At 46.6% G+C, this 27215-nt stretch overlaps 1 protein-coding gene across 2 annotated transcripts in view; it reads right to left on the bottom strand.

Annotated features, from left to right (window-relative positions):
- AKAP6 (A-kinase anchoring protein 6) overlaps positions 1 to 27215 on the bottom strand; it is a 424676-nt gene that overhangs the window by 192665 nt on the left and 204796 nt on the right. For both annotated transcript variants that reach the window (XM_073639078.1, XM_073639079.1), the window contains one exon: positions 15075 to 15229. In XM_073639078.1, coding sequence (XP_073495179.1) covers positions 15075 to 15229 — 155 coding nt within the window. The remainder of the gene's footprint in view (positions 1 to 15074; positions 15230 to 27215) is intronic.

Below are 27215 nucleotides of genomic sequence, written 5' to 3'. Positions count from 1 at the left end.
TTGTACAACAATACCAGGCCACACGTTGCTTGTTCAACTGTTAACAGCTTGTGTTGCATAAATGCACTACCATGGCTTGCAGCGTCTCAGGACTTGTTTCCCATTGAGCACATCTTGGAAATCATTGGCAATTGCAAGGTAGCTGCCAGCAGCGAATCTTGATAATTTTCATACTCATGTGCATTCAATGTAGCAGAACATTCCTCATATAACCATTAATAACCTCATCCAAAGTGTACAAGTGTGGGGATTTCTGCACGTGTTACTCATGCTCGATATTAATTAAATCAAAATGTTTTGAAAATTTTGTTTCCATTTTTTTCACCATTTTCATACCAGTAACATGTCCATCACCCAGTGGTTTCTATAATTTCACAACATTTCCTTCTTGGTGTTGCAATTCAATTTTCATGAGTGTATTATGAAAAGACCAAATAAACTGGAAAATGCAATCTAAACACACAAGAAGAGTTAAGATGATAACCAAATAGGGTAAGTCTTGCAAAAAGGTTGCAAAATATTTAAATGGGTGGTCTTGGATACACACATGCTCAGATAGCCTCTCCACAGCTTGGTCTTTGTGAAGTAATTTCTCTGTCCATTGCACAGTAGCCAAAAGAATTACAGTGGCTTGCGAAAATATTCACCCCCCCTTTCCCCGTCCCCATTGGTTTTTTTTGGAAGGTGAACCTCTGTCTCAGTCTCAAATTACTGACAGACTGAAACAGGTGTTGCTCAAGAATATCCCTGTATTTCGCGCCATCCATTTTCCCCTCAACTTGGACCATTTTTCCTGTTCCTTCTGCAGAAAAACATCCCCGCAGCATGATGCTGCCACCACCATGTTTTACTGTGGGCATGATGTTCTTGGGGTGATGAGCTGTGTTGGTCTGGCATTAGTCATAGCATTTACCTTTGTGGCCAAAAAGTAATATTTTGGTCTCATCTGACCACCGCACCTTCCACCATACATTTGGGGAGTCTCCCACATGATCTTTTGGCAAACTCAAAACGAGCCTTACAATTTTTGTGTGTAAGTAAAGGCTTTTTTCTGCCCACTTTTCCATGAAGATTACCTCTATTGAGTGAACTGCTTATTGTGGTCTAATGGACAGATATTCCAGTCTCTGCTTGGGAACTCTGCAGCTCCTTCAGGGTTACCTTTGGTCTCTGTGCTGCCTCTCTGATTAAAACCCTTGAATTTTACCCTCTCTTGGCAGGTTTGTTGTAATACCATGTTCTTTTAAATTTGATGATGATGGATTTGATGGTGCTTCGGGGGATCATCAGAGATTGGGATAATTTTTTTTATAACTCAACCCTGACTTGTACTTCTCAACAACTTTGTCCCAGACTATTTGGATCTCCTTGGTCTTCATGGTGTTGTTTGGTTAGTGGTGCCTCTTGCTTAATGGCGTTGCAGCCTCTGTGGCCTTTAAGAAAAGGTAAAGTGTATATACTGACAGACATGTGACACTTAGATTGCACACAGGTGGACTTCCTGTCACTAAGCATGTGACTTATGAAGGTAATTGCTTATATCAGAAATTTTTAGGGGCTTCATAGCAAAAGGAGTGAATACATATGCACATGCCAATTTTTTGTTATTTGAAGCCATAAATATAACTTATGCCTATATTTTTCTCACTTCACTAACTTAGACTATTTAGTGCTGATGCATCACACACAAATCGGATCACAAAAATATTTACACTCTGGTTGTAATGTAACAAAATTGGTAAAAAGTCAGGGGGTAAATACTTTCACAAGCTACTGTAGCTTTTTGTTGGTCTGGGAAGGACCAGAGCTGTATAGCTGAAGGGACTCCTTCTTCTCAATTTGTTAAGATTGTTAAACTGGATTATAAAGTAAAAAGGGACTGTACTGCCAGAAGGGGAAGGACATTTATTCAGTCCAGAGTCCACCCCCAGCAACATGGTTTAGCAGCATCAGCAAGAGGACACATGGAAACAAAAGATGAAGAAAGGGGCATGTGAAGCATGTGAAGTAGTGAGGGGGATCATATGAGAGGGACAGTATGTATCCCCCAGGATGCGCATAGAAGCATACTGAACCCACTGGAGTGCATTGCAGTCACAGGCACAGCTGTGGTTGCAGTGCAAAATAAAAGTAAAGTTTGGACTTGGTCAAACTATTAGGCTAAGTCAGATTTAAGAAAACCTGGCATGAGCTTTTATTTTTGGAGGGAACTACAGGATGGCAGTGGGACGGTTCACTCACTCCAGCCTGGATCTTGCATGTGGCTCATGTCCACAGGTTTCATTTAAAAACCTGCAGCAAAGGTTTGGGGTGTGTCAATATTAGGATTGCTAGCTTTAGAGCAGGAAGCTCTGCAAGCCTGTGTTAAGCTGAACACAGGCCTGTGAAGGCAACGTATCTGGTGCATACTAAGTGACACGACGCGGCCGTCTCCCACAGCAACAGGTTTACACGGACTGTGTGGATATCCTGACTGCGATCCGGAGGACAGCTTTTGCATTGAGTTGGACTTTGCTTGGGTCACTGCCTCATTACCGCACAGTGTGAACACCATCGCACTACAATATGGAAGAGAATGTAGGCAGTGTGAACTGAGGCATACCCCAACGCCAGCTGCATGTCTGTCATTTGGCCTGCCACACTGCAGCCCAGGCCCGCTGACAAGATGGAGGAAATCCTGAGACAATTGATCCTCACACAGCAACAGCAACAACAGACGAATAACCTGTTGCTGCAGCAGATTGCCTTCCTGCATGAGGCACCAAAATCACCGGAACATCGTGAGGCCCAGGACAAGGTCTGTTCCTCTTTGATGAAGCTGAGTCCGAAAGACGACGTGGAAGCCTTCCTCACCGTCTACGAGCGTAGAGTGGAAGAACCTGCCAGCCAACTAGTGGGCTGAAGTGGTGGCTCTGTTTTTGATGGGCGACGCTCAGAAGGCCTACTTTGACCTCAGTCGGGAGGATGCCCAGGACTATGGGAAGCTGAAAGGTAAGATCCTTGCACAACTGGGGGTTAATATCTGTGTGAGAGCCCAACGGGTGTTTTCATGGACCTTTGTGGAGGCCTGACCCACCAGATCTCAGGCATATGACTTACTACAGCTAGTTAAAAGGTGGCTCCAGCCTGACACCTTGACTCCGGTCCAGATGGTGGAGAGGGTGGTGGTCGACCGGCTAGTGAGAACTCTGCCAGCCACTATACAGCGTTGGGTGGGGCAAGGGGACCCGGGCACTCTAAACCAGGTGGGTAGCTTTATCGAGCGATACACGGCCACTCAGGAATTCATATGGGACTCTGCTATATTGGGACAATCACGCCAGACCCTGCAAGCCCAGGAGCCAGGGAAAGGGTCACGTCTCTCTGCTGGGTACAGTCAGATCTGAGCCCATATTGAGGGGGTACCGCTGAGAGAGGGTGGCAGGAGAGCAGTTTCTCCTAAAATGGTCTCAAGGACTAAGGATGCCTCCACTATCAGGTGCTGGCAATGCAAAGGGCCAGGACATATGGCTGCCAACTGCACCCTGATGGCTGAACCTATGGACTGCGGGTTTACACGCAGAGTCTCGATGTATGCCCAGACAGTCTGCACCGTGACTGCAGATGCTGCACGCAGCGAACCCCAACTGTGCCAGGTACTCGTCAATGGGTACCAGACGGAGACTCTCTTGGACTCAGGGAGCGTAGTAACTCTGGTCCATGGGTCATTGGTTGTCGGGGACAACCCCAGTGGATGGAAAGTCGGGGTTGTTTGCATACTTGGGGACCTCCGAGAATACCCGACCACGGAGGTTACTTTTTCCACTCCTTGAGGGGAGATGAAACATGTGGTGGGAGTGGTGAAGACCCTGCCTTATGGGGCTGTTTTGGGAAGAGACTTGCCCCTGTTCTGGTCCCTGTGAGAGAATAAAATTAACCCTCCCAGGGCAAATGTCTTTCCGGGCGAGAAACCCGAGTCAGGGATACCTGCCATAGGGGTCGCCAACCTAGGGACAGAGTGTAACCCCAATAGATTTACCCTAGAGGTATTGGCAGAAGAGGTCGAGGAGACCCCATCGATTCCAGAGCTGGAAGTGTCCCCTGGTACGTTTGGGACAGCTCAGCTCCAGGATCCCACTCTAGCCCGGGCACGAGAAAGGGTGGTAGAAATAAATGGGGTGCCTCAGCAACCGGGTGCAGAAGCGGTTTTCCCACGCATGGCTGTCAACCAAGATTTATTATATAGAGTTGATAAAATCCGGGATGAAGTGGTGGAACAGCTGGAAGTGCCCCAGTCATATTGTCGGGTGCTACTAGAGATGGCCCACATACACATGCTGGGTGGACCCCTAGGGGTGTAGAAAACACAAGAACGTATTCTGCAGCAGTTTTTTTGGCCTGGGATTTATGCCGAAGTGCAGAGGTAATGGGAGTCGTGTCCCGAGTGTCAACTTACCACACCCACTGCAAATTTCCAAAGTCCATTGGTATCTCTACTCATTATAGAGGTACCATTTGAGCGGATTGAGATGGATCTGATGGGGCCTATAGTAAAATCCGTCCATGGTCACCAACATATTTTTGGTGGTAGTAGATTATGCCACTCGCTACCCGGAGGCAATACCGCTTCGCCACACTTCGGCAAAACTTATCGCCCGCAAGCTCTTTGCCATGTTCTGCTGCCTTGGGCTACCTAAGGAGATCCTTACAGATCAGGGGACTTCTTTTATGTCCAAGGTGACAAGGGAACTATGTAATCTGCTCCAGATAAAACAGTTGCGCACATCGGTGTACATCGGTGTACCATCCACAGACCGATGGGTGAGTGAAGAGATTTAACAAGACACTTAAATCTATGTTAAAAAAGGTGGTCTCCAAGGACGGGAGGGATTGGGACATGTTACTGCCCCATTTGATGTTCGCTGGCTTTCACGGAGTTCTCACCCTTTGAGCTATTGTACGGTAGGCATCATAGGGGACAGCTGGACGTAGCCAAAGAGACGTGGGAACAGGAGCCGACTCCGCATAAAAGTGTAATTGAGCACGTGGCAAGTATGCAGGACAGGATCACAGTGGTTATGCTTACAGTAAAAGAGCATCTAATGGATGCCCAGGCAGCGCAGAGTCACACGTATAATAAAAGAGCCACGGTCAGGTCCTTTAAAGAAGGGGATTAAGTGTTAGTGCCCACAGCAGAGAGTAAACTCATGACCAAGTGACAAGGGCCATATGAAGTACGGTAAAAACTGGGGGAGGTGAATTACAGAGTGTACCAGCCCGGAAAGAAAAAAACGGACCAACTGTATCATGTGAATTGGAAAAACCGAGAATGTTTGATTACGGATGCGACTCCAGTCGTACCGTCGGGGAACCCCGTGTCTCCGGCCAGGGACGAGGCCAGGGGTGAGGTTAAGATAAGCGATGCACTGTCTAAACAGCAGCGATGGGAGGCTCGGTTTTTGGTGCAGCAGAATACGGACGTATTCTCCGAACTGCCTGGCCGGACCTCGGTGACATGACATTGTCACTGAGCCTCGGGTGAGGGTACGAATGAAACCGTACCGTGTACCAGAAGCCTGTAGGCAAGCCATCGCAGCTGAAGTAAAACAAATGCTCCAGTTAGGAATCATCGAGGAATCCAGGAGTGAGTAGGCTAGCCCCATTGTGCTGATTCCAAAGCCAGACGGATCAATACGATTCTGTAATGACTTCCGGAAATTGAATGAGGTGTCAAAATTTGGCCTTTATCCAATGCCTCGGGTAGACGAGCTGATCGAGAGAATGGGCCAGGCCCAGTACTTCACCACGCTCGATCTCACCAAGGGTTACTGGCAGGTGCCACTGGCAGAATTGACGCACCCCCTGAGCCGTGGGGTACCCGGTGCCGGGCCGGTAGATGCTGGGGGGTTGTAGTCACTGTGGCGGTGACCCGGTCCGTTACCCAGGGCGGTCAATCCAAGGGGAATTTATATGTATAGGTTTTAATGTCCGACTACGCCACCTGTGGGATGCGGCTAATGGAGGCCGCCACGGCGGAACAGTCCTCTGAAGCTGGTGGTTGTGCAGCAGTGATGGTACAACTGCCCACAGGAAGAGTTAGCTTCAGGGCAGTGTGTGGATGATAGTGGTTGTGCTGGGCGCTGTAGTGCAGGGAGTGATGGCGCGGCAAGAAACACAGAGACAAGGTGGTGCAGTCCCAGGGTCTTTACTCACAGTTATTGCAGTCCAGATTACAGGCGCCAAAGTAATCTCCCTCGTCGTGCTGTGCTTACTCAGTGAGGGGTTCAGTCCACCCTCAGATATCTCTGGAGTACTTAGCAGGACCCCCTTCTGTGTCCTTTCTCTGGCCTTTTCTCTGCACCTCACACCTAGTGACTCCAATCCGGTACCCGCGGGCCTTGGCGGGCGACGTATGTTCCGTCCCCTGGGTCCTATATGGCTACCTTCTCAGTGAGACTGGCGTGGACATGTGGCTACAGGACATAAAGTTCAGCAGCCTCCAGTTTCTAGCTGAGACTTGCAATCTTCTACTAGTTGAGGGACCCAGTTCCCTTTGTGTGGCCTGACCCCTCCACCTCCCGGTAGATTCGGGCGTACGGGTGGCTTCCAGCACTGCCCATACCCCTGGGATCCCTTCTGTTCCTGGAGCCTTCCTGCTCCCTCTCCTCTTCTCCTCTCAGACTTGGGCCTCACTGTCCAGGCCCGGCTCCGGAGCAGAGCTCGTACAGAGCCTCTGCTACTGTCACTTCTCCTCTCCTGACTGGCTTGTCTTTCTAAGATGGTTCCCTCTTTTATACTACTTCCTTTCATGTGCTCCCCTGATCCACGTCCTCCACCAACACCCACTACATGGTTCCCCCCACTCCAGCTAGGGATCAGGGACTGTGCTCTCCCGTAGGAGCAATCTCGCCCTGCCCTCTGAAATGTGGTGTAGTGAATGCAGATGTTAGGGTCCTGAGCTGTACTCCTTCCTTACCTGAGAGTGAGATACCACACCTCTGGGTGAGATGCAGTACCTCTGTGGCGACCGAACCCTCAGGGGCGCCACAGAATCAGTGAAAGAAAAGACCGACTTTGTAGCGCCAGAAGGTCTCTATCACTATGTCGTCTTGCATGGGGCCCCGGCCACCTTTCAGAGGTTGATGGACATAGTGTTAGAGCCTCATCAGAAAAATAGGGGTCAGCATATTTAGATGATATCATCAAACGGACGCCTCTGAAGTAGGCCTAGGAGCGGTACTGTAGCAGGAGAGGAACAACCGGTCACCTACTTAAGTAGGAAACTTACCCCGGCAGAGAAAAATTATAGCGTAGTGGAGAAGGAGTGATTGGCTATTAAATGGGCCTTGGAGTCTCTACTCTATTATTTGCTCGGGCGACAGTTTCGCTTTGTGACGGACCATTCACCCTTGGTATGGATGAGAAATGTCAAAGAGAGGAATGCTTGAGTCACCAGATGGTTCATGTCACTACAAAATTTTAGTTTTTTGGTGGAACATCGAGCTAGGAAGTCGCAGGGAAATGCGGAAGCCCTGTCACGGGCACCCTGTATGGTGACAGGTGTTTAACCCCACAAGTTTGAACAGAGGGGGGGGTATGTGAGCCAGTGAGGGGGATCATATGCGAGGGACGGTATGTATCCCCCAGGATGCGTATAGAGGCATATTGAACCTGCTGTGGTGCATTGCAGTCACAGGCACAGCTGTGGTTGCTGTTAGAACCTTGCTGTTAGGTTTTTTTTCCTTTGCTGGTCACATGACCTTGTTGGCCTATTTAATCCTGCTCCGCCCTTCTGGCTTTGCTGGACTTCATTGTATATCTACTTTCTAGCTAGCCTGTGCTCTGTATCTAACTCTGTTAGTTTGCTTGGTCTACGGACCTCTATGTTCTATCTATTTTGTTTGTTCGTCTGTCTGCTACTATTTCTGTTAGGAGGTGTCCCATATTCCTCCCAGTCCTTAGTACTTGTAGGGATTCCCTCCCCAAATCTATAGGTCTCCGTACAGACTAGATTAGGACTTTAGCAGGTCTGATCGCAGGATCAGGTTCCCTGTTACATCGTAGGGATTCAGCTGAGTCTTATAGTAGGGACAGATCTCCTCTCTTTCCTTAGCTTTGGTAGCAGAACATAACAGTAAGTCCAGCCTGTAAATTCTCTAAGGAAAGATTTTTTTTTTGTTCCATCATGGTGTCGGTTCAGGATTTGGCTAAACACCTGCAGGGACTCTCTCTGGAAGTGGCCGAGCTCCGTCAGCACGTGAGTAACTGTCCTGGAGCATATTTCTTGGAGCCTAAGGTATGTTTGCCGGATTTATTTTTTGGTGAACATCGAGAATTTTTTTCATTTAAAAATGCTTGCTTATTGTATTTTCGTTTGAGACCCAAGTCCTCTGGGGATGAATCCCAGCGCGTAGGGTTCATAATGTCACTTTTGCGCAAAGAGCCTCAGGAGTGGGCCTTTTCTTTGCAACCTAGTGATACATGCTTCAGATCAGTGGATAGTTTTTTTTCTGCTTTAGGACTATTATATGATGATCCTGACCGTGTGGCATCAGCTGAGACTGAGTTGAGACGTTTAAAACAAGGATCAGGTAATATGGAAAAATATTGTACACATTTTCGTCGTTGGTCCACTCAAACAGGGTGGAACGATTCTGCTCTGAAAAGTCTATTTCTTGCTGGGCTCAGTGAAAAGGTTAAAGACCTGCTAATTGCTTATCCTACACCTGAGGATTTGCAACAGGCTATGCAATTAGCTATACGGGTGGATAGAAGACTGCGTGCTAGGGTTAATGAGAGCAAATCCTCTGCTATGTCAGTTTCTGGTTATGATAATGTGTGTACTAACAGTGGTGAACCGATGGAGATTGGATCGGTGGCACCTCGCTCTCAAGAAAAACACCGTCGTTTTTCAGAAGGCTTGTGTTTCTATTGCGGGAAATCTGGTCATTTGATTAAAGGCTGTGAGCTTCGTATGAAGAAAGAAAAAAAAATGGTCAGTCACGCCCGTATTGCCTGTTTAAATTCCAAGGGTATATTTTTAGCTGCTTCCACGATTGCTCAGGAAAAATTAATGGAATTTCGGGTGTTTGTTGATTGCGGGTCTACACTGAATGTTATTGATGGGGGATTCATGGAAAAACTCAATTTAAAACCTGAACCTTTATCATCCCCCATTGCTGTGGTTTCTGTGGATGGCTCCCCTTTGAAGAATATTACTCTCAAGGTCAGTGAATTTCCTCTCACTATTAATGGTGTTCACCATGAGAAATTGGATTTGGTAGTGTTGAATAACTTGCCTTCTCCAGTAATATTGGGTTTGCCCTGGTTAAAATTTCACAATCCTGTACTGGATTGGTCTACCAGTGAAATTAAATCCTGGAGCCATAAATGTTATGACAAGTGTTGTAACGGGCGTATTGCAGCTTTGGATAGGGGAGAATTGCCTGTTCCTATTCAGGATTTTTGGAGAGTTTTTTCTGAGAAAGAATCGCAGGTTTTGCCTCCCCATAGAGACTATGATTGTTCTATTGAATTTGTCCCTGGAGCGACTCTTCCTAAAAGTCGTTTATTTAACCTTACTATTCCTGAGAGGAAGGCTTTGGAGGAATACATACAGACAAGCTTGGCCGCCGGTCACATTAGGCCCTCTAAGTCTCCTGTGGCGGTTGGATTTTTTTTTGTAAAAAAAAAGGACGGCGGTTTACGTCCTTGTCTGGATTTTCGTGAGATTAACAAAATTACGGTATGCAATCCTTACCCACTGCCATTGATTCCTGATCTGTTTAACCAGTTATTGGGGGCCAAGTGGTTCTCTAAAATTGACCTTAAGGGGGCATACAATCTGTTGCGCATGAAGGAGGGTGATGAATGGAAGACTGCTTTTAACACTCCTGTGGGTCATTTTGAGAATCTGGTTATGCCTTTTGGTCTTACTAATGCTCCTGCATTTTTTCAGAATCTGATTAATGACATCCTTAGACCTTTGATCGGTAAAAATGTGGTTGTGTATTTGGATGACATTTTGATTTATTCGCCAGATCTGGAGTCTCATTGGCGGAGCGTGCGTGAGGTATTACAGTTATTAATGGACAATTCGCTTTTTGCTAAGCTGGAGAAATGTGAGTTCGCTGTACAGAGAATTAGTTTTTTGGGCTACATTATCTCCAGCAAAGGTTTTGAGATGGATCCGGTTAAGGTTCAGGCTGTGCAGGAATGGCCTAGGCCTATTGGTTTGAAATCGATACAGAGGTTTTTGGGTTTCGCCAATTACTATAGAAAATTCATAAAAAATTTTTCTAGTATTGTCAAACCTCTGACTGATCTCACCAGGAAAGGTGCTGATGCGGTTCAGTGGTCTTCTGAGGCCATTGAAGCTTTTGTGTATCTCAAGGAGAGGTTCACCTCTGCTCCCATCCTTATGCAGCCTGATGTTACTAGGCCGTTTTTGGTTGAGGTTGATGCTTCCTCTGTGGGGGTTGGCGCAGTATTGTCTCAGGATAACGGGGATGGATTACATCCCTGTGCATTTTTTTCAAAAAAATTTTCGGAGACTGAATTGAATTACGATATTGGTAATCGGGAATTATTGGCTATTAAACTCGCATTTGAACACTGGCGCCACTTCTTGGAAGGTGCGGAATTTCCCGTTCAGGTTCTTACGGATCATAAAAATCTGATATATCTTGACGCTGCCAAGCGCCTGAATGCCCGTCAGGCTAGGTGGGCACTGTTTTTCTCGCGGTTTAATTTCTCCGTTACTTACATCCCTGGTACTAAGAATGTTAAGGCGGATGCCTTGTCTCGCAGTTTTTCTCCCATAGTCGGTGCTGAGAAAGAGGAAAACATTTTACAAGAAGGTGTTGTGATAGCTGCTTTAGACTCCGTTTTGGAAGATGAGATTCTTAAAGCTCAGGAGAATGCCCCATCTAACACTCCTCATGGGAGGTTGTTTGTGCCTGGGACCTTTAGGAGAGATTTGTTTGTTGAGTGTCACGAATCTCGGTTGGCAGGTCATCCCGGAATCTCTGAGACCAAGAGACTGGTGGGTCGCAGTTTTTGGTGGCCTGGATGGCAGAAGGAAGTCATTAAGTGGGTGCGCCAATGTACTATATGTGCTAGATCTAAGTCCTCACATACTCCTGCTGCGGGGTTGCTTTGTCCTTTGGAGGTCCCCAGTGCTCCTTGGACACATTTGGCTATGGACTTTATAACTGACCTTCCCCCCTCTGAGGGTTTTACTGTCATCTGGGTGGTCGTGGACCGTTTTAGCAAGATGTGTCACTTGGTTCCCTTCGTCAAACTGCCCTGCGCTAAAACTCTCGCTAAGGCCTTTGTCAAGGAAATTGTCAGACTTCATGGCGTTCCTACTGACATTGTTTCTGATAGGGGTCCTCAGTTCGTGGCTCGTTTTTGGCGTGCCTTTTGTGACAGGTTGGGAATTCATTTGTCGTTTTCGTCCGGATATCATCCTGAATCTAATGGCCAGACAGAAAGGAAAAACCAGGATGTTGAGCAGTTCTTGCGTTGTTTTGTGGCAGACAATCAAGAGGGGTGGTCTGAGTTTCTGCCACTTGCCGAATTTGCTCTGAACAATCATACATCTTCTTCTGCTGGTTGTTCGCCTTTTTTTTGTTGTTCTGGGAGACATCCGTCGTTTGGGTCGTTCTCCAAGTTGGGATCTGCCGTGCCTGAGGAGGAGAATTTTTCCGGTGATTTGGAAAGAGTTTGGACGGATGTGCGTGGTAATCTTCAGGAGGCCAACAGAAAATCTAAAGACTACTTTGATAGGAAACGACAGGAGGTTTTGTTCGCTGTTGGTGACATGGTTTGGTTGTCCTCTAGGAATCTGCGGTTGAGGATTCCTTCTAAGAAATTGGGTCCCAAGTTTGTAGGGCCCTTTAAGGTGCTTCAGGTTGTCAACCAATCTGCTGTTAGGTTGGAGGTTCCTACCTCCTGGAGAATTAATCCGGTCTTTCATGTCTCTCTGTTAAAAAAAGCTGTTGTGTCGGATGGTGACGCCTCTGCCTCTGTTCCTCCGGTGGTGGAGGACGGGGAATATGAAATTTCTCGCATCCTTGACTCTAGACGGTATAGAGGTAGTTTGCAGTATCTTGTGGCCTGGAAAGGTTTCGGACCCGAGGATAACTCTTGGGTGAGGTCAGATGATGTTTCCGCGTCCAGACTTATCAGAGCGTTTCACAGGAGATTTCCTGATAAGCCTGGTCCTAGGGGATCCGGAGGATCCTCTTAGAAGGGGGGGTACTGTTAGAACCTTGCTGTTAGGTTTTTTTTCCTTTGCTGGTCACATGACCTTGTTGGCCTATTTAATCCTGCTCCGCCCTTCTGGCTTTGCTGGACTTCATTGTATATCTACTTTCTAGCTAGCCTGTGCTCTGTATCTAACTCTGTTAGTTTGCTTGGTCTACGGACCTCTATGTTCTATCTATTTTGTTTGTTCGTCTGTCTGCTACTATTTCTGTTAGGAGGTGTCCCATATTCCTCCCAGTCCTTAGTACTTGTAGGGATTCCCTCCCCAAATCTATAGGTCTCCGTACAGACTAGATTAGGACTTTAGCAGGTCTGATCGCAGGATCAGGTTCCCTGTTACATCGTAGGGATTCAGCTGAGTCTTATAGTAGGGACAGATCTCCTCTCTTTCCTTAGCTTTGGTAGCAGAACATAACAGTTGCAGTGCAAAAAAAAAGTGAAGTTTGGACTTGGTCAAACTATTTGGCTTTAGTCAGATTTAAGAAAACTCGGCATGTGCTTTTATTTTTGGAGTGAACTACAGGATGGCAGTGGGGCGGTTCACTCACTCCAGTCCCGGGTCTTCCATGTGGCTCATTTCTATAGTTTTCATTTAAAAACCTGCAGCAAAGGTTTTGGGTGTGTCAGTATTGGGATTGCTAGCAGCAGAGCAAGAAGCTCTGCAAGCCTGTGTGAAGTTAAACACAGGCCTGTGAAGGCAACGTATCTGGTGCATCCTAAGTGACACGGCACGGCCGCCTCCCAGGGCAACAGGTTTACACGGACTGTGTGGATATCCTGGCTGCGATCCGGAGGACAGCTTTTGCATTTGACTTTTGAGTTTTTGGCAAATAAAGACGTTTTAGTTGGACTTTCCTTGGGTTACCGCCTCATTACTGCACAGTGTGATCACCACCGCACTACTGGGCATTTTTATGCTCTAAATATTGCAAAATACTTTAAAATATCCATTAAAAATTCATAAGGACCCTTTAACAAACACCATAAAGAGGATATTAAGACGCGTAAAAATTAAAAATAAAAAATTATCCCAAAACAGCCTAAAGTAACACAACCACATTTAACTACATCCAAATAGCAATGATAGTTATAATCATCATAAAAATATGAAAAATAAACAATACAACTCAAGTTCCTCCTAAAATGCTGATTAATTACCACTTTTTTAAGAACAATATAAAAGGTGAGACCCTAAAGACTTGTTTTGCCAGCATGTATACTGTACAAACGCTTGTACACACACCGGTATCCTTGTGTACCCTTAATGTTAAGTCTTAAATCTGTGGATCAGTCTGGGAATTGTTGAAAGGCAATCGCTCTACTGCATTATGATTCTGAGGACAAAATAATCAGCATTCAAAATATTTTACGGCTCTGACGGGGATCATTTAGGAGGGGACGAAGAGGAGGAGGGTTGAGGGGGAAACACCACACACAGTCAACAACAACAGGAACATATGCTGAAGGTAATAAGAAACAAGGTTTTATGGGTGCCAGGAGAGAGGAGCGCAGAGTATATTTGTACAACTTTAATGACGCGGTATTGTTCATTGAGCATATATTTGAAATATATTATATGTCTAAGGAGGAAAAATGGTGTCCTCTAAGGGTTGATGTAAGCAAATAGTAAAAACTTAACCCTTACGTTTGCAGGAAATCTGCATGCAGGTCTGCATTGCACCACCTGCATCCAAAGCTCCACAAGACTGCAAATACTACTCTCCATTGACAGAGCTTAAGTGAGAACCGCTATTACTCCCACCCTCTTTTTCTTAATTAGTCAATCTGCTCATTAGATGAAGTCATGTGATCAAAATGTGTCAGCGAGTGGAATCATTATTATGATTTATTAAGGTAACAAATGTTTTATGGCCCCGGTGTGTGACACCCACGGGACTTAGCACTTTGAGCTCTACGAACGTTGATGAACAGAAATCCCAACAAGGGTATGGATAGTTTTGGCAGCATTTGTTTTTTAAACTTTTGAATAGTTTGACATTTTCAGCCTCCATGTATCAATGAATATAGTTGGTTGCGGAATGAATCAACAGCAAATCAGCCAGTAAGCGCGTTCTGATGGCAAGGTTTTAACCCTTTAGTGTACTGTCTTCTAAGCTGTACTATGACAACAATAAGTTAAACTTTGATCATAAATCAGCTTTAGGACTTGTGCACATGACTGTATTTTCGACCCGAGTGTGATCCAACAAAACATCGGATCGCACTCGGAACAATGTTATTCTATGGGGCCGTGCATGCCTCTTACTCGCCCGTGCAAGTCAATGAGTCCGTGGAAAACATCGGACTGCACTCGGATGACATCTGAGTGCAGTTAGATTTCCACGGGCTGACAGAATGGAGAAGATGGAGACAATGTTTTCTCCATGTTCTCCTCATCCAAGAGAATCGTATCACACTATGATCACACTCTGAGTGTGATTTGCATATTCGACCCGATTCTCTCGGATGACAGAATACACGCTCATCTGCGCCTACAGCAAAAGTTCAGATAGAACAGAGATAAAGTTACAAATCAGAGAGAGAAAGAGCTCACTGACGGATTTACTGTTACCTCAATCGGCAGTCTGCTATGTACTGTTATATGTAGAGGCTGTAGAAGCCAATATTCTGTTGCCAAAATCCCCCCAGATGTGACCAAATCTTTTAACTCCTTAGTGCCCTTGAAAGAAATATCAAGGGTCTTGCAAGGCGTTGAGACAGAATTACTAACATTACTAACAGTATAAACTGCCTGAATGGGGTTCTCGTAGCAAGAACATCTCCTATCTATCCATTTATAAAATGTGAGGCTTATTCTGTCTCACCTGTGATTCACTTACAACTTCTGGAAACTCATCTTTCTGAAGAATATCCGCCTTGATTGTATCAAGAGCGCCCATAATCCAACCGTGCTGCCTCCTTATCTGCTTCTGCAGCTCTTTCCACTGAGCAGTAATCATCTGCAGCATTTCTTGAAATCCTGTATAAAAAAAGGGCAAACATAACGATTGTGAGACAAAAGTCACCTGTACTGTACCAGGAGAAGACTGTCACCGTACAACTCCGGCGCTTGGTTTCCATCACAGCCTGTGGTGCTCATGGGTCATAAATATCTTGATCATATGGGGGATATTTTGTAAGGTAAATGCAATTAAAATGGTGTTTACCTTGAATGGCTATTTACTTCCAACAGCTGGGACCACTTAGCAAACATCTGCGGCAATGCCAGGATTGTTAGCGCCACCACAAAGGTGGAGGACACTTTCACCTCTGCTGAGGCTTACAGCTGCTCTGCTGTGCCTGACATAGTCCATTAAGAACGTTGTAAATCAGTTGTAAATAACCACCAGTGACAAAATGTGTCGGCATATGTAAGAAGCCAGAACTGCCGTGTTTCCTGCCAGCTCTTCCCAAAGGAAATAAAAAGAGCGCCCTGCTGCCACGTGAAGGTGAGAGCGTTCTGCGTTCACTTGAGTTGTGCTTAGGTGGACGCTGAAAAAAAAACAACAAGTCCAGTCCACAACTGTTTTTTTTTTTGTTAAGGCAGTCCATAAAAAGAAAGGAATTGATCCAGCACTTCAGGTAAAATCCAATTTTTTTTTCCATTAGTGTTCCATCAATAAAAACATGGTTCAAAGGAAAATCCACATCGTTAAATGCATAAATGTAGTATCCGAGGAGAAAGTTCCCAAGAAATATTTTTAAAGTCCTGGTTGACGCGTTTCGAAGTGATACTTCTCAGGTTATGAATAAGGTTCTCAGGTTATGAATAAGAAGTATCACTTCGAAACGCGTCAACCAGGACTTTGAATACTTTCTCCTCGGATGATACATTTATCCATATAATAATGTGGCTTTTCCTTTGAACTGTTATGATCTGCAACAAGTACTAAGGAAAGTAAGGGGAAAGCTGTCCCTACAGTAAGACTAAGCTGAATCCCTACGATGTAGCATGCTGCCTGTTCCTAGCGAACAGACCCGCCTTAGTCCTCGGCTAGTCTGAACGAAGACCTATAGCATAAGGGGAGGGGTCCCTAAAAGAACTAAGGACTGGGACAAAAATGGGACACTTCCTAAACAGAGAAGTTGTTGCAGAACACAAAAAGACAAACTGACAAAAAGGTACTAGAGGTCCCAGAAGGACCAAACGAACTGACAGAGAAAGGCACAGAAGCACCTGGCTAGAGAAACAGTAAAACACTGAAGTCCAGCACAGCCAAAAGGGCGGAGCTGGAATATATAGGCAGATGGTCACGTGACCACAAAACACAAGATGGAAAAAAACAAACAGGAGGGTTCTAACATGAACCATGCTTTTATTAATGGAACACCAATGGAATAAAATTTTGGATTTTACCTGAAATGCTCCATCAATTCCCTTCTTTTTATGGACTGCCTTGCTTTGAATTTGGGAGCCTGTGCACTCGTGGATGGGTGCGCTGATTACATCTTTTTTGTTATTGTTTTTTTGTTAGTTTGCCATGGTAAGTGGGGTTTAGGGTTTCCATATGTTTTTGCTTGATTCATCACTTGCGACTTTTTTTATTTTGTCGCGACTCTACCCAAATGCCCCTCAAGTGATTTTTATGTAAGCCAAATTTTTGTTGCGAAAAAAAAGTTGCAAAAATTGTTAAAGACCAAAGAAAAGATCTTTTTGGATCTTTGTGCAAAATTAATGAACCATGTAAACCAAAAAGCATCACTGAATACCCATAAGACAAGTAACTTAAAAAACCCGCATATGATAACTCAAGCCCAAAGTGTCTACCTACGATGTTCAGTCATGCTAAACTGAGCACTTGGAGAGAAGTCTAGTAGCAAATTTCAGCTGAGAAAATAAGAACCTCAGCTGATCATGGATTTCTTCATGTTTGGGGACTACGCTCTTGCGGAATATTTTATACAGTTTGCTGAACATATTCCCTAGACGTATTTAACTGTATGCCTATGCAGTTGAATTAAATGTTTGTCGTTGATTCCCATTAACAAAAAATATGTACCACTTTATAATTTTTTTCATACTGTTTTGTTGTGAAGTCGACTGATTTTTCAATACTTTTGAGACAGCTACATTGTGAACCCAACAAACTCTTTGCCAAGAGTAATTCTATGGGGAAATTAGATATAAAATTTGGTAATTGTTGATGTCGTACATGTGGAACAGTGATCACAAAATGACGTGAACCTAGTCTAGTGTCAAATAGAAATCTGCAAGAGAGCAGGCAAGAGATAAGTGAGCTCACGGCGAGCAAACATTACAGCCATTCTCTGGAAAACACAGATATCTGACTTGGCCAAGTACTGTCGGTGAATTAAATGGCGACTAGACAGGATCACACATACAAGACTGAACTTTTAATCTCAATTTGAGACTGCATAGATCAGACCTGCCTTTAGTAGATGCTATTGTACCAGTGGCTATATTGTATGCATGACTCGAGGGCGCTATGTGTATATAACAATCTTTGTCATACTAGGTGGAGGTCTCGGTGTTAATGTAAATTTTAATAATACATCAGAAGTCAGCTTGTTATTTACCGACACACAGTATGATACTCAGCGTCACTGTGTGCCTTCCCTGTAACTCATTACTATTTCATGCAGAATTTCATGCTTCAGTAACAAGTCACAGCTGGGAGTCTCTCGGCATACAAAGGGCAGGCTGTGCCATCTTTACCCTCTCAGATAGCCACTGACAGATGCTGCCCTCTGTAGGAATAAACTTGGAACTGAAAAATGTGGGTGGGCATGGGCTGTTTTGGTAAATTCCTATCAAAATAATAATGATAAGTGATACATATATTGTAGAAATATAAGAGGAATTTCTTGAAAAGTCTTGCATATCTTTATTTGCTTTATCCGTTATTTGATGATAAAACCTGAAATAATGGTCCTTCCTACCTCTAGTATGGCCCCAATGGAGTAGTCACAAGAAGGAGAGTTACCAGAAGAAAACATAAGGGGGTTATCACCAATGTACATCATATGTGATGAATGTCTACCTCCTCAGGTCCCACCAATGAGACCCGCATCAATCACTGGAAAATGGCACCAGTTCCTCGACATTACAGTTGAAAAGCTGTTGAATGGGGCTGTGGATGAGCATGGGACTGACATGAATAGCAGGGTACAGCACTCAAATGTTTGTTACCCCCCTCAGACTTGAATGGAGAGGCAGAGCGCATGCTCCTTTCCACTGTAAGGCGTAGGGGGTCACTCTCTCTGGCAGCGGTTCACGTAGTCACAGGCAGCAGGTTCTCGTATTCAAACAGTGAGTGGTTTATTGAAAGTCCATAAACCGTCCCCGCTCACAAAACAACCTTGTCTTGGCACAAAAATAAACAGAACAGTCCATATAGCAAATACAGGTTCACAGAGTGGGCTCACCCATTCAAAAGTAAATCCAGAGTTAGTTAGCCCCTACCAGAGGCTCACCAGTATACATCAGGTCTTATCACCTTCCAACACAGACAGCTTCTGACGCAGCTTAGCTGCCTTTTAAATTAGCTGCAAAGTTTGGATAGAAGGTATAAGAAAGACCAGTTCCATCCAGCTCTTCTGGTCATTCCTAAAACCCGAACCCAAAAATCCAGGTTCATTAAAAACCTCTCAGCGACAACTTTACAGGAGCCTTTTCTCCTGGCTTCACATGACACATATCTCCCATCCAGGACTTGTCCAGCTGCATCCTTACATAGGGTATGTGCACATATTAAGTATTTGGTGCAGAAATGTTTGCACCATTTCTGCATCTCTTAGCAGGAAAAACGCTACATAAAATACGTGTTATGCACTTCGCAGAGGGATCCAGCAAGACCGGCACCAAACCAGCAAAGGCGCAGCCACAGATGCACTTGGCACAAGATGCCCAGCTAGGCGAGAACTTGAGGGCCAGGAATACTCTTCACCGAGCTCCCAGTAAACGGAAGGTGGACTTTGGCAGAGCCCTTCCCAGGCCCACTGTCGCCGGACAGCTGGCGTCTGGTGACGCGGCTGGAGCCTTGTTGAGGACCAGGTGAATACCTCTGCAAGAACCCCAGGAAGTGAAACCAGAAGAGAAAATGAGAAAACCTCTGAAAAGATATAAAAACCTAATTCTAGCACCACTCACCACCAAGCACATAGGGAACTGCAATCTGCAATAAACATCAAATGATTGAGCAGGGAGCAGAGTTAAATAGCTCACCTAATGATCAGGTGTTGATTACCTCCCAATCATCCCCAGACAGCCACTCCCTGCTAGCTTCAGCAGCAGACTGGACATAATCCCACCAATGCTCTGTACCAAACACAACAGCGTCCTGTGTCCTCACACATCCCAAAACACCAGAATGCGACGCTCCACAAGATTGGGACCGTTTCCCTGCACGCGTAGTAACTCCGCCTACAGGGTCAGGACAATGGCGGTACTTGCGACCGGAGTAGCGTAACACTGGACCTGCTCCATTCCCAGGTGGGAGCACAGAACCACGATTCGTAACAATACGTGCGTTTTTGCCACAGTTTTGATGCATTTTTAGTGCAGAGTTTTCCCACTCATTAGTATGAGTGAAATCTGCTGCAAAAACAGCTGAAAGAATTGCTGCAGATTTAAATCTGCAAATCAAAAATAAGCAATGTGTATATGAGACTTCAGGATTCTCAATCACTTTGCTAGCATCAGGTCTTGTGACAAATCTGCGCAGAAAAAAACACAACAAAAACACGACAAATCTGTAACGTGTGCACATGCCCTAATAGTGCGGTGTGAAGGAACACAACTTGGGTTCAGGTTTTTAGTGATTACTTAGGTTCTAGCAGTGGGCCACCAAAGCTATCCAACATTTCAAGAGATAAGTAATATTTGCTGGGTTCCACTGATGGCACTGGAATGGAAATTGTGAACAGCGCTGTCGGAGAGTAGTGGAGAGGCTCCTGGAGTGATGGGAGCATTACCAGGGGCAGTTGCAGAGGAGATGACCTGCTGGACTGAGCTGCCTGCCAGTAAACTGAATGTGTGCCCATTAACTTTATCATGTGTGCTTGTCCCTGTCTGCCATAGGAAATGTGTATTGAACTAACATGAGTTTATAAAGTCATCCAGAATCATTTATATTCTATAGAACCCACAGAGATTTTGTAATGCAAAGTAAAGGTATAGCTGTAATGGGGCTGTAATAGTGATTAAATTGATAACTTTGGTGTAGAAATCCACTTTGTGGTTCTTCTTTAATCACCATTTGAATTTTTCTGCTAATTAGATTTCGGTGTACAGGGGATGGACTGTGCACTGGGTATTCTCCTCCCTGTCTGTGGTTCCTGGCCCTGCTGTTTGTGATTCCCTGGCACTGCTTTTTCAGAGACCTGTCTCTTATGTTTGCAGAGGAGATTTCAAACAAAGGAGGCAGGCGAGGGGCCAGGGAATCACAGACTGGAGGCAGGTGGAGGGGCCGGGGAATCACAGACTGGAGGCAGGCGAGGGGCCGGGGAATCACAGACTGGAGGCAGGCGAGGGGCCAGGGAATCACAGACTGGAGGCAGGTGGAGGGGCCGGGGAATCACAGACTGGAGGCAGGCGAGGGGCCAGGGAATCACAGACTGGAGGCAGGTGGAGGGGCCGGGGAATCACAGACTGGAGGCAGGCGAGGGGCCAGGGAATCACAGACTGGAGGCAGGTGGAGGGGCCGGGGAATCACAGACTGGAGGCAGGCAGAGGGGCCGGGGAATCACAGACTGGATGCAGGCGAGGGGCCAGGGAATCACAGACTGGATGCAGGCGAGGGGCCAGGGAATCACAGACTGGAGGCAGGTGGAGGGGCCGGGGAATCACAGACTGGATGCAGGCGAGGGGCCAGGGAATCACAGACTGGAGGCAGGCGAGGGGCCAGGGAATCACAGACTGGAGGCAGGCAGAGGGGCCGGGGAATCACAGACTGGAGGCAGGCGAGGGGCCAGGGAATCACAGACTGGAGGCAGGTGGAGGGGCCGGGGAATCACAGACTGGAGGCAGGCGAGGGGCCAGGGAATCACAGACTGGAGGCAGGTGGAGGGGCCGGGGAATCACAGACTGGAGGCAGGCAGAGGGGCCGGGGAATCACAGACTGGATGCAGGCGAGGGGCCAGGGAATCACAGACTGGATGCAGGCGAGGGGCCAGGGAATCACAGACTGGAGGCAGGTGGAGGGGCCGGGGAATCACAGACTGGATGCAGGCGAGGGGCCAGGGAATCACAGACTGGAGGCAGGCGAGGGGCCAGGGAATCACAGACTGGAGGCAGGCAGAGGGGCCGGGGAATCACAGACTGGAGGCAGGCGAGGGGCCGGGGAATCACAGACTGGAGGCAGGCAGAGGGGCCGGGGAATCACAGACTGGAGGCAGGCAGAGGGGCCGGGGAATCACAGACTGGAGGCAGGCAGAGGGGCCGGGGAATCACAGACTGGATGCAGGCAGAGGGGCCGGGGAATCACAGACTGGAGGCAGGCGGAGGGGCTGGGGAATCACAGACTGGATGCAGGCGGAGGGGCCAGGGAATCACAGACTGGAGGCAGGCGAGGGGCCGGGGAATCACAGACTGGAGGCAGGCAGAGGGGCCGGGGAATCACAGACTGGAGGCAGGCAGAGGGGCCGGGGAATCACAGACTGGAGGCAGGTGGAGGGGCCGGGGAATCACAGACTGGAGGCAGGCGAGGGGCCAGGGAATCACAGACTGGAGGCAGGCAGAGGGGCCGGGGAATCATAGACTGGAGGCAGGCGAGGGGCCAGGGAATCACAGACTGGAGGCAGGTGGAGGGGCCGGGGAATCACAGACTGGAGGCAGGCAGAGGGGCCGGGGAATCACAGACTGGATGCAGGCAGAGGGGCCGGGGAATCACAGACTGGAGGCAGGCGGAGGGGCTGGGGAATCACAGACTGGATGCAGGCGAGGGGCCAGGGAATCACAGACTGGAGGCAGGTGGAGGGGCCGGGGAATCACAGACTGGAGGCAGGCAGAGGGGCCGGGGAATCACAGACTGGATGCAGGCGAGGGGCCAGGGAATCACAGACTGGAGGCAGGTGGAGGGGCCGGGGAATCACAGACTGGAGGCAGGCAGAGGGGCCGGGGAATCACAGACTGGATGCAGGCGAGGGGCCAGGGAATCACAGACTGGAGGCAGGTGGAGGGGCCGGGAATCACAGACTGGATGCAGGCAGAGGGGCCGGGGAATCACAGAATGGAGGCAGGCGGAGGGGCTGGGGAATCACAGACTGGATGCAGGCGGAGGGGCCAGGGAATCACAGACTGGAGGCAGGTGGAGGGGCCGGGGAATCACAGACTGGATGCAGGCGGAGGGGCCAGGGAATCACAGACTGGAGGCAGGTGGAGGGGCCGGGGAATCACAGACTGGATGCAGGCGGAGGGGCCTGGGGAATCACAGACAGGGAATAGAAGACCCAGTGCACAGTCCGGACCCTGTGCACCGAAATCTAATTAGCAGAAAACTTCAAATGCCGATTACTGAAGAACAACAAAGCGGATGTCTACACCAAAGGTATCAATGTAATTGTAATACTGGCGTCCCTGCATGGTTCCTCCTCCTCCCCCCGGCAGTGACACTGACATGCTCACCATCACGGTTGCTGTACTGTTCCCCCTGATTCAGCTCCCGTCGCAGCTCCTAGGTCCCAGAGCCTGTGCACGCCGTACAGGTTTCCTGGTAACGCACTTAGGGCACGAGTATGCACACTCTCCACTTCTTAAAGGGGCAAACTTGCACACTCCAAAAGTGTCCCCAGCCTATTACTGGGAGGCATCATGTATTTAAGGTAAACTTCCCTTTCAGGAGGTGCCTGAGCAATTTTAATTTCTAGCTTGTCTTCTAGCCTTTTAGTTTGTTGGCAGGTCCCCGTCCAGTCTGAACCAGTACCTGTGATACTGAACCCGTTCTGTCTTAACCAGCCATCCTGTCTGAACCAGTACCTGTGATCCTGAACCTGTACTGTGTAAATCAGCCGTCCTTTCTGAACCAGCACCAGTATTCTTTCTGCCAGTGTTTCCGTCCCTGTCCCACCGGACACTCCAACTCCGTACCTGCATTCCTGACCCTTGGGGTCAGCTGCTGCAGTACCGGGGACTGCACTGTACCTAAAGCTCAAGCCTAACCTCACCATCAGAGGCTCTAGTGAAGACCAGGTAGCCGCTTAGTTACACCCCTCCAGGGTAAGCACGACTCGTGGTGCGGCGGGTCCACACCCACCAGCGTGACGGTAATCAGCCCCATTACAGCCATTTCTTTACTTTACAAAATTATTCTGACAGGTTCTCTTTTATACCAGACGGCTGTCTTGTATCTCTGAGATCTGTGAGTTAAGTGGAAAAGTTTCTTCTATTCATATAGATTGTCTGACAGTCATGATTCATCCTGGAGAGTATTGATGTAACAGTGCTCTCCCTCCCATCCCTACCGCTAAGGCCATGCTTAGTAAATTGTTCTGCTTGCATAATTTCTGTTGCCCTTTTATTTGTTATGCTAATGCATTCTCCATTTATTTTGTAGTATGTTATCCTCCCCTCAAGCTTATTTTTAAATATTCCTTGTTACCCTTCACCCTTAGACAGAAGCTATATTACCTCTGCAAATCTGATGTTATATAAGATGTTACTTTTGGAGTTTGAACAGAACATATTGTATATATTATAGGTATCTTATTATTTGCTTCTCATTAGCATCACATCTTATATCTATATTTGACATGTATAGTAGTATATATGATATTGCTGTGATTGTGCTCAAGGCTGATTTATTATGTGATTACGCATAGAATAGAAGAGGAGAGTCCGCTCACCCACGGAACAATTGGTGCGACAACAGGTGCAGAACAATCAGGTAAGTAAATCCAGTTTCCAGGAACATCCATTAAAATTCGAAACATTTATTGATAAAATAAAGTGACTTCTCCCCGCCCTCTGCCCTGGAGTGACAGGTCTTTCCCTATGCATGCACGCAGGGAGAGACCTGTCAGTCTGTAACAATATATAGGAAAAGGCTGAGGAGCAAAAAGGGCAACAGGGTTTTATCTGATAATAAAGGACAATAACGTGCAGGGAATTGCTCACCTGGTAAAGCTGTGAATCACACAAGGATCGAGCTTAAATTTATCATCTACGGGTTAAAAAAATATTGAAATGCAAGAAGAGAAAAAACAGTTGGGTCATCTATGCTGCTGATGGAGATCCGAAAGAATGGTCCAGGATACAAAGTAGACTTGATGCGGTTTTATTATCAACGCGTTTCAAAGTCTCCATACTTCATCAGGATAAAACCACATACAAAATGTGTATGTGGTTTGCATACTGGCCCATTCTTTTGGATCTCCATCAGCAGTGCAGACAACCCACCTATTGTTTCTCCTATGGCATTGTTGTATCAATATATAGTCAGCGGTGCAGCATGCAATAGGAACAATGATGGCTCTACGGTGAACTAATTCTCAATGTCGTCATGCACTGGCTAGACTACCATTATCTCTACTACACGTATCAGGACCATATCTAGCTTCTAATATGGCCCTACTGTAAAATCCAGTACCCAACAGATACTGTCACGCAAGGTGAGGGAAGAAACAAGTGTACAACGACGGTAAGAGGAGGAAGGGAGCCCAAACACTAGGGAAAGGGGGAGTGGGAGACCCCTAGGCAGATCTAATATCACCCTGACTACCCTGTCGTCCCTATATAGGTTCCACACCTATCGCCGAGCAGGAAACCTAATCCCAGAATGTTCCTAGAGCTTGGCCCTAGGTAGGGAAGGGACGGTTAGGCTCCACTGTAACTAAAGACAACAAGGTAAACAAATAAAGGGGATACACTTAGCTTGAGAAGACACCAGAGAGATAATGCCAACTGTCCTCCAAGGGAAGTCCAAGAAGAGTCTAGCTGACAACTAGTACTCCAGGCATGGACAGAGGAACATAGAACTATCACCGGGGACTCTCTGGAGACATTGACAGTTTTTAACTACCAAGTAAGGGTGTGTCAATTAGCAGCAGAAGGTGGAGGTCACTGCTGGGTCCTAAAGAAAGAAGCATATCACTACACTACAGAGATGAGAGGATCAAGAAGGCGTCTGCAATGCCAAGCACAGTGACCTTCTACAGCCGGATCCAGAGCGACTGTCTGTCACACTTGATACACCCGTGACAACTACATACTTTATGCAGGAATGGTGGAAAATGTACAAAATGTATATAAATATAACAGACAATCGTTATGTTAACTGCCAAATGTTAGGAAATGTACAGTCTGTTTTATTTCTTCCAAGATTACATTTTATGTTATATGTAGGAAAACAATGTAATAAATTGTCACTAAGCATGTTTTGCAAATTGTTTTAATAAGTTACATTTTCTCTATTTGTTAACCACCTTTCTTCAGGGTTTCTTTGGCTCATTAAATGTATCTTTTTGATTAGCTGTCGCGGGTTCAGCTAGAGATGTGAGCGCTGGAGATGTTACATTGTCAAATGATGCGACTGTAGCCCATACAAAGGACTTAATACTCTCTGTGTGGCTTCAATAACTCTCGCCTGCAGTTCCAGATCATTGTCCCAAATGTCTTTTTCACAGGCATAGAGGTCTTTCAGCATTGTTTTGTTCTGCTCGCACATTATAGGATTCTGAGTAGAGATGTAAGCCTATCTGTGCTGAATTACTGTCGGCTCCCTTGATACTTGTGGCAGATAAGTGTGTTGCTAAAATACTTTATTCTTCTATATTCTGTGACTTTAAATAATGGATTTTATTAATGTGGTCCATAATGGAAGGAAAAAGTATGTAGCATATTACTTACACGTTTCTTTGCATGTGTCACTTTAGAAAGGTCATCTCAATTGATGGTATAATGTCCTAGAGCACACATGTCAAACTCTGGCCATGGGCCAAATCTGTCCCGCAGGGTGGTTTTATTTGGCCCAGGACACCAGAACCACCACCCATATGTGCGACCATTATTCTGTATGGAGGACTATGTGGGGCCATTATACTGTATGGAGGACTGTGGGGCCCATTATTCTGTATGGAGGACTATGTGGGGCCCATTATACTGTATGCAGGACTATGTGGGGGCCATTATACTGTATGGAGGACTATGTGGGGACCATTGTACTGAATGGAGCACTATGTGGGGCCATTATACTGTATGGAGGACTATGTGGGGCCATTATTCTGTATGGAGGACTATGTGAGGCCATTATACTGTATGGAGGACTATGTGGGGCCATTATTCTGTATGGAGGACTATGTGAGGCCCATTATTCTGTATGGAGGACTATGTGGTACCCATAATACTGTATGGAGGACTGTGTGGGGCCATTATACTGTATGGAGGACTATGTGGGGACCATTGTACTGAATGGAGCACTATGTGGGGCCATTATACTGTATGGAGGACTATGTGGGGCCATTATTCTGTATGGAGGACTATGTGGGGACCATTGTACTGAATGGAGCACTATGTGGGGCCATTATACTGTATGGAGGACTATGTGGGGCCATTATTCTGTATGGAGGACTATGTGAGGCCATTATACTGTATGGAGGACTATGTGGGGCCATTATTCTGTATGGAGGACTATGTGAGGCCCATTATTCTGTATGGAGGACTATGTGGTACCCATAATACTGTATGGAGGACTATGTGGGGCCATTATACTGTATGGAGAACTATGTGGGGCCCATTATACTGTATGGAGGACTATGTGGGGCCCATTATTCTGCATGGAGGACTATGTGAGGCCCATTATACTGTATGGAGCACTATGTGGGGCCCATTATACTGTATGGAGGACTATGTGGGGCCCATTATACTGTATGGAGGACTACGTGGGGCCCATTATTCTGTATGGAGGACTATGTTGGGCCATTATTCTGTATGGAAAACTATGTGGGGCCCATTATTCTGTTATTCTGTATGGAGGACTTTGTGGGGCCCATTATACTGTATGGAGAACTAT

This window comes from Phyllobates terribilis, unplaced genomic scaffold (genome assembly GCF_046119375.1).
Source record: "Phyllobates terribilis strain yellow unplaced genomic scaffold, ASM4611937v1 Scaffold_7__3_contigs__length_470593459, whole genome shotgun sequence".
Classification (NCBI taxonomy): Eukaryota; Metazoa; Chordata; class Amphibia; order Anura; family Dendrobatidae; genus Phyllobates; species Phyllobates terribilis.
The sequence above is the reverse complement of the archived record's forward strand: the minus strand, read 5'-3'. Positions and strand labels throughout refer to the sequence as shown.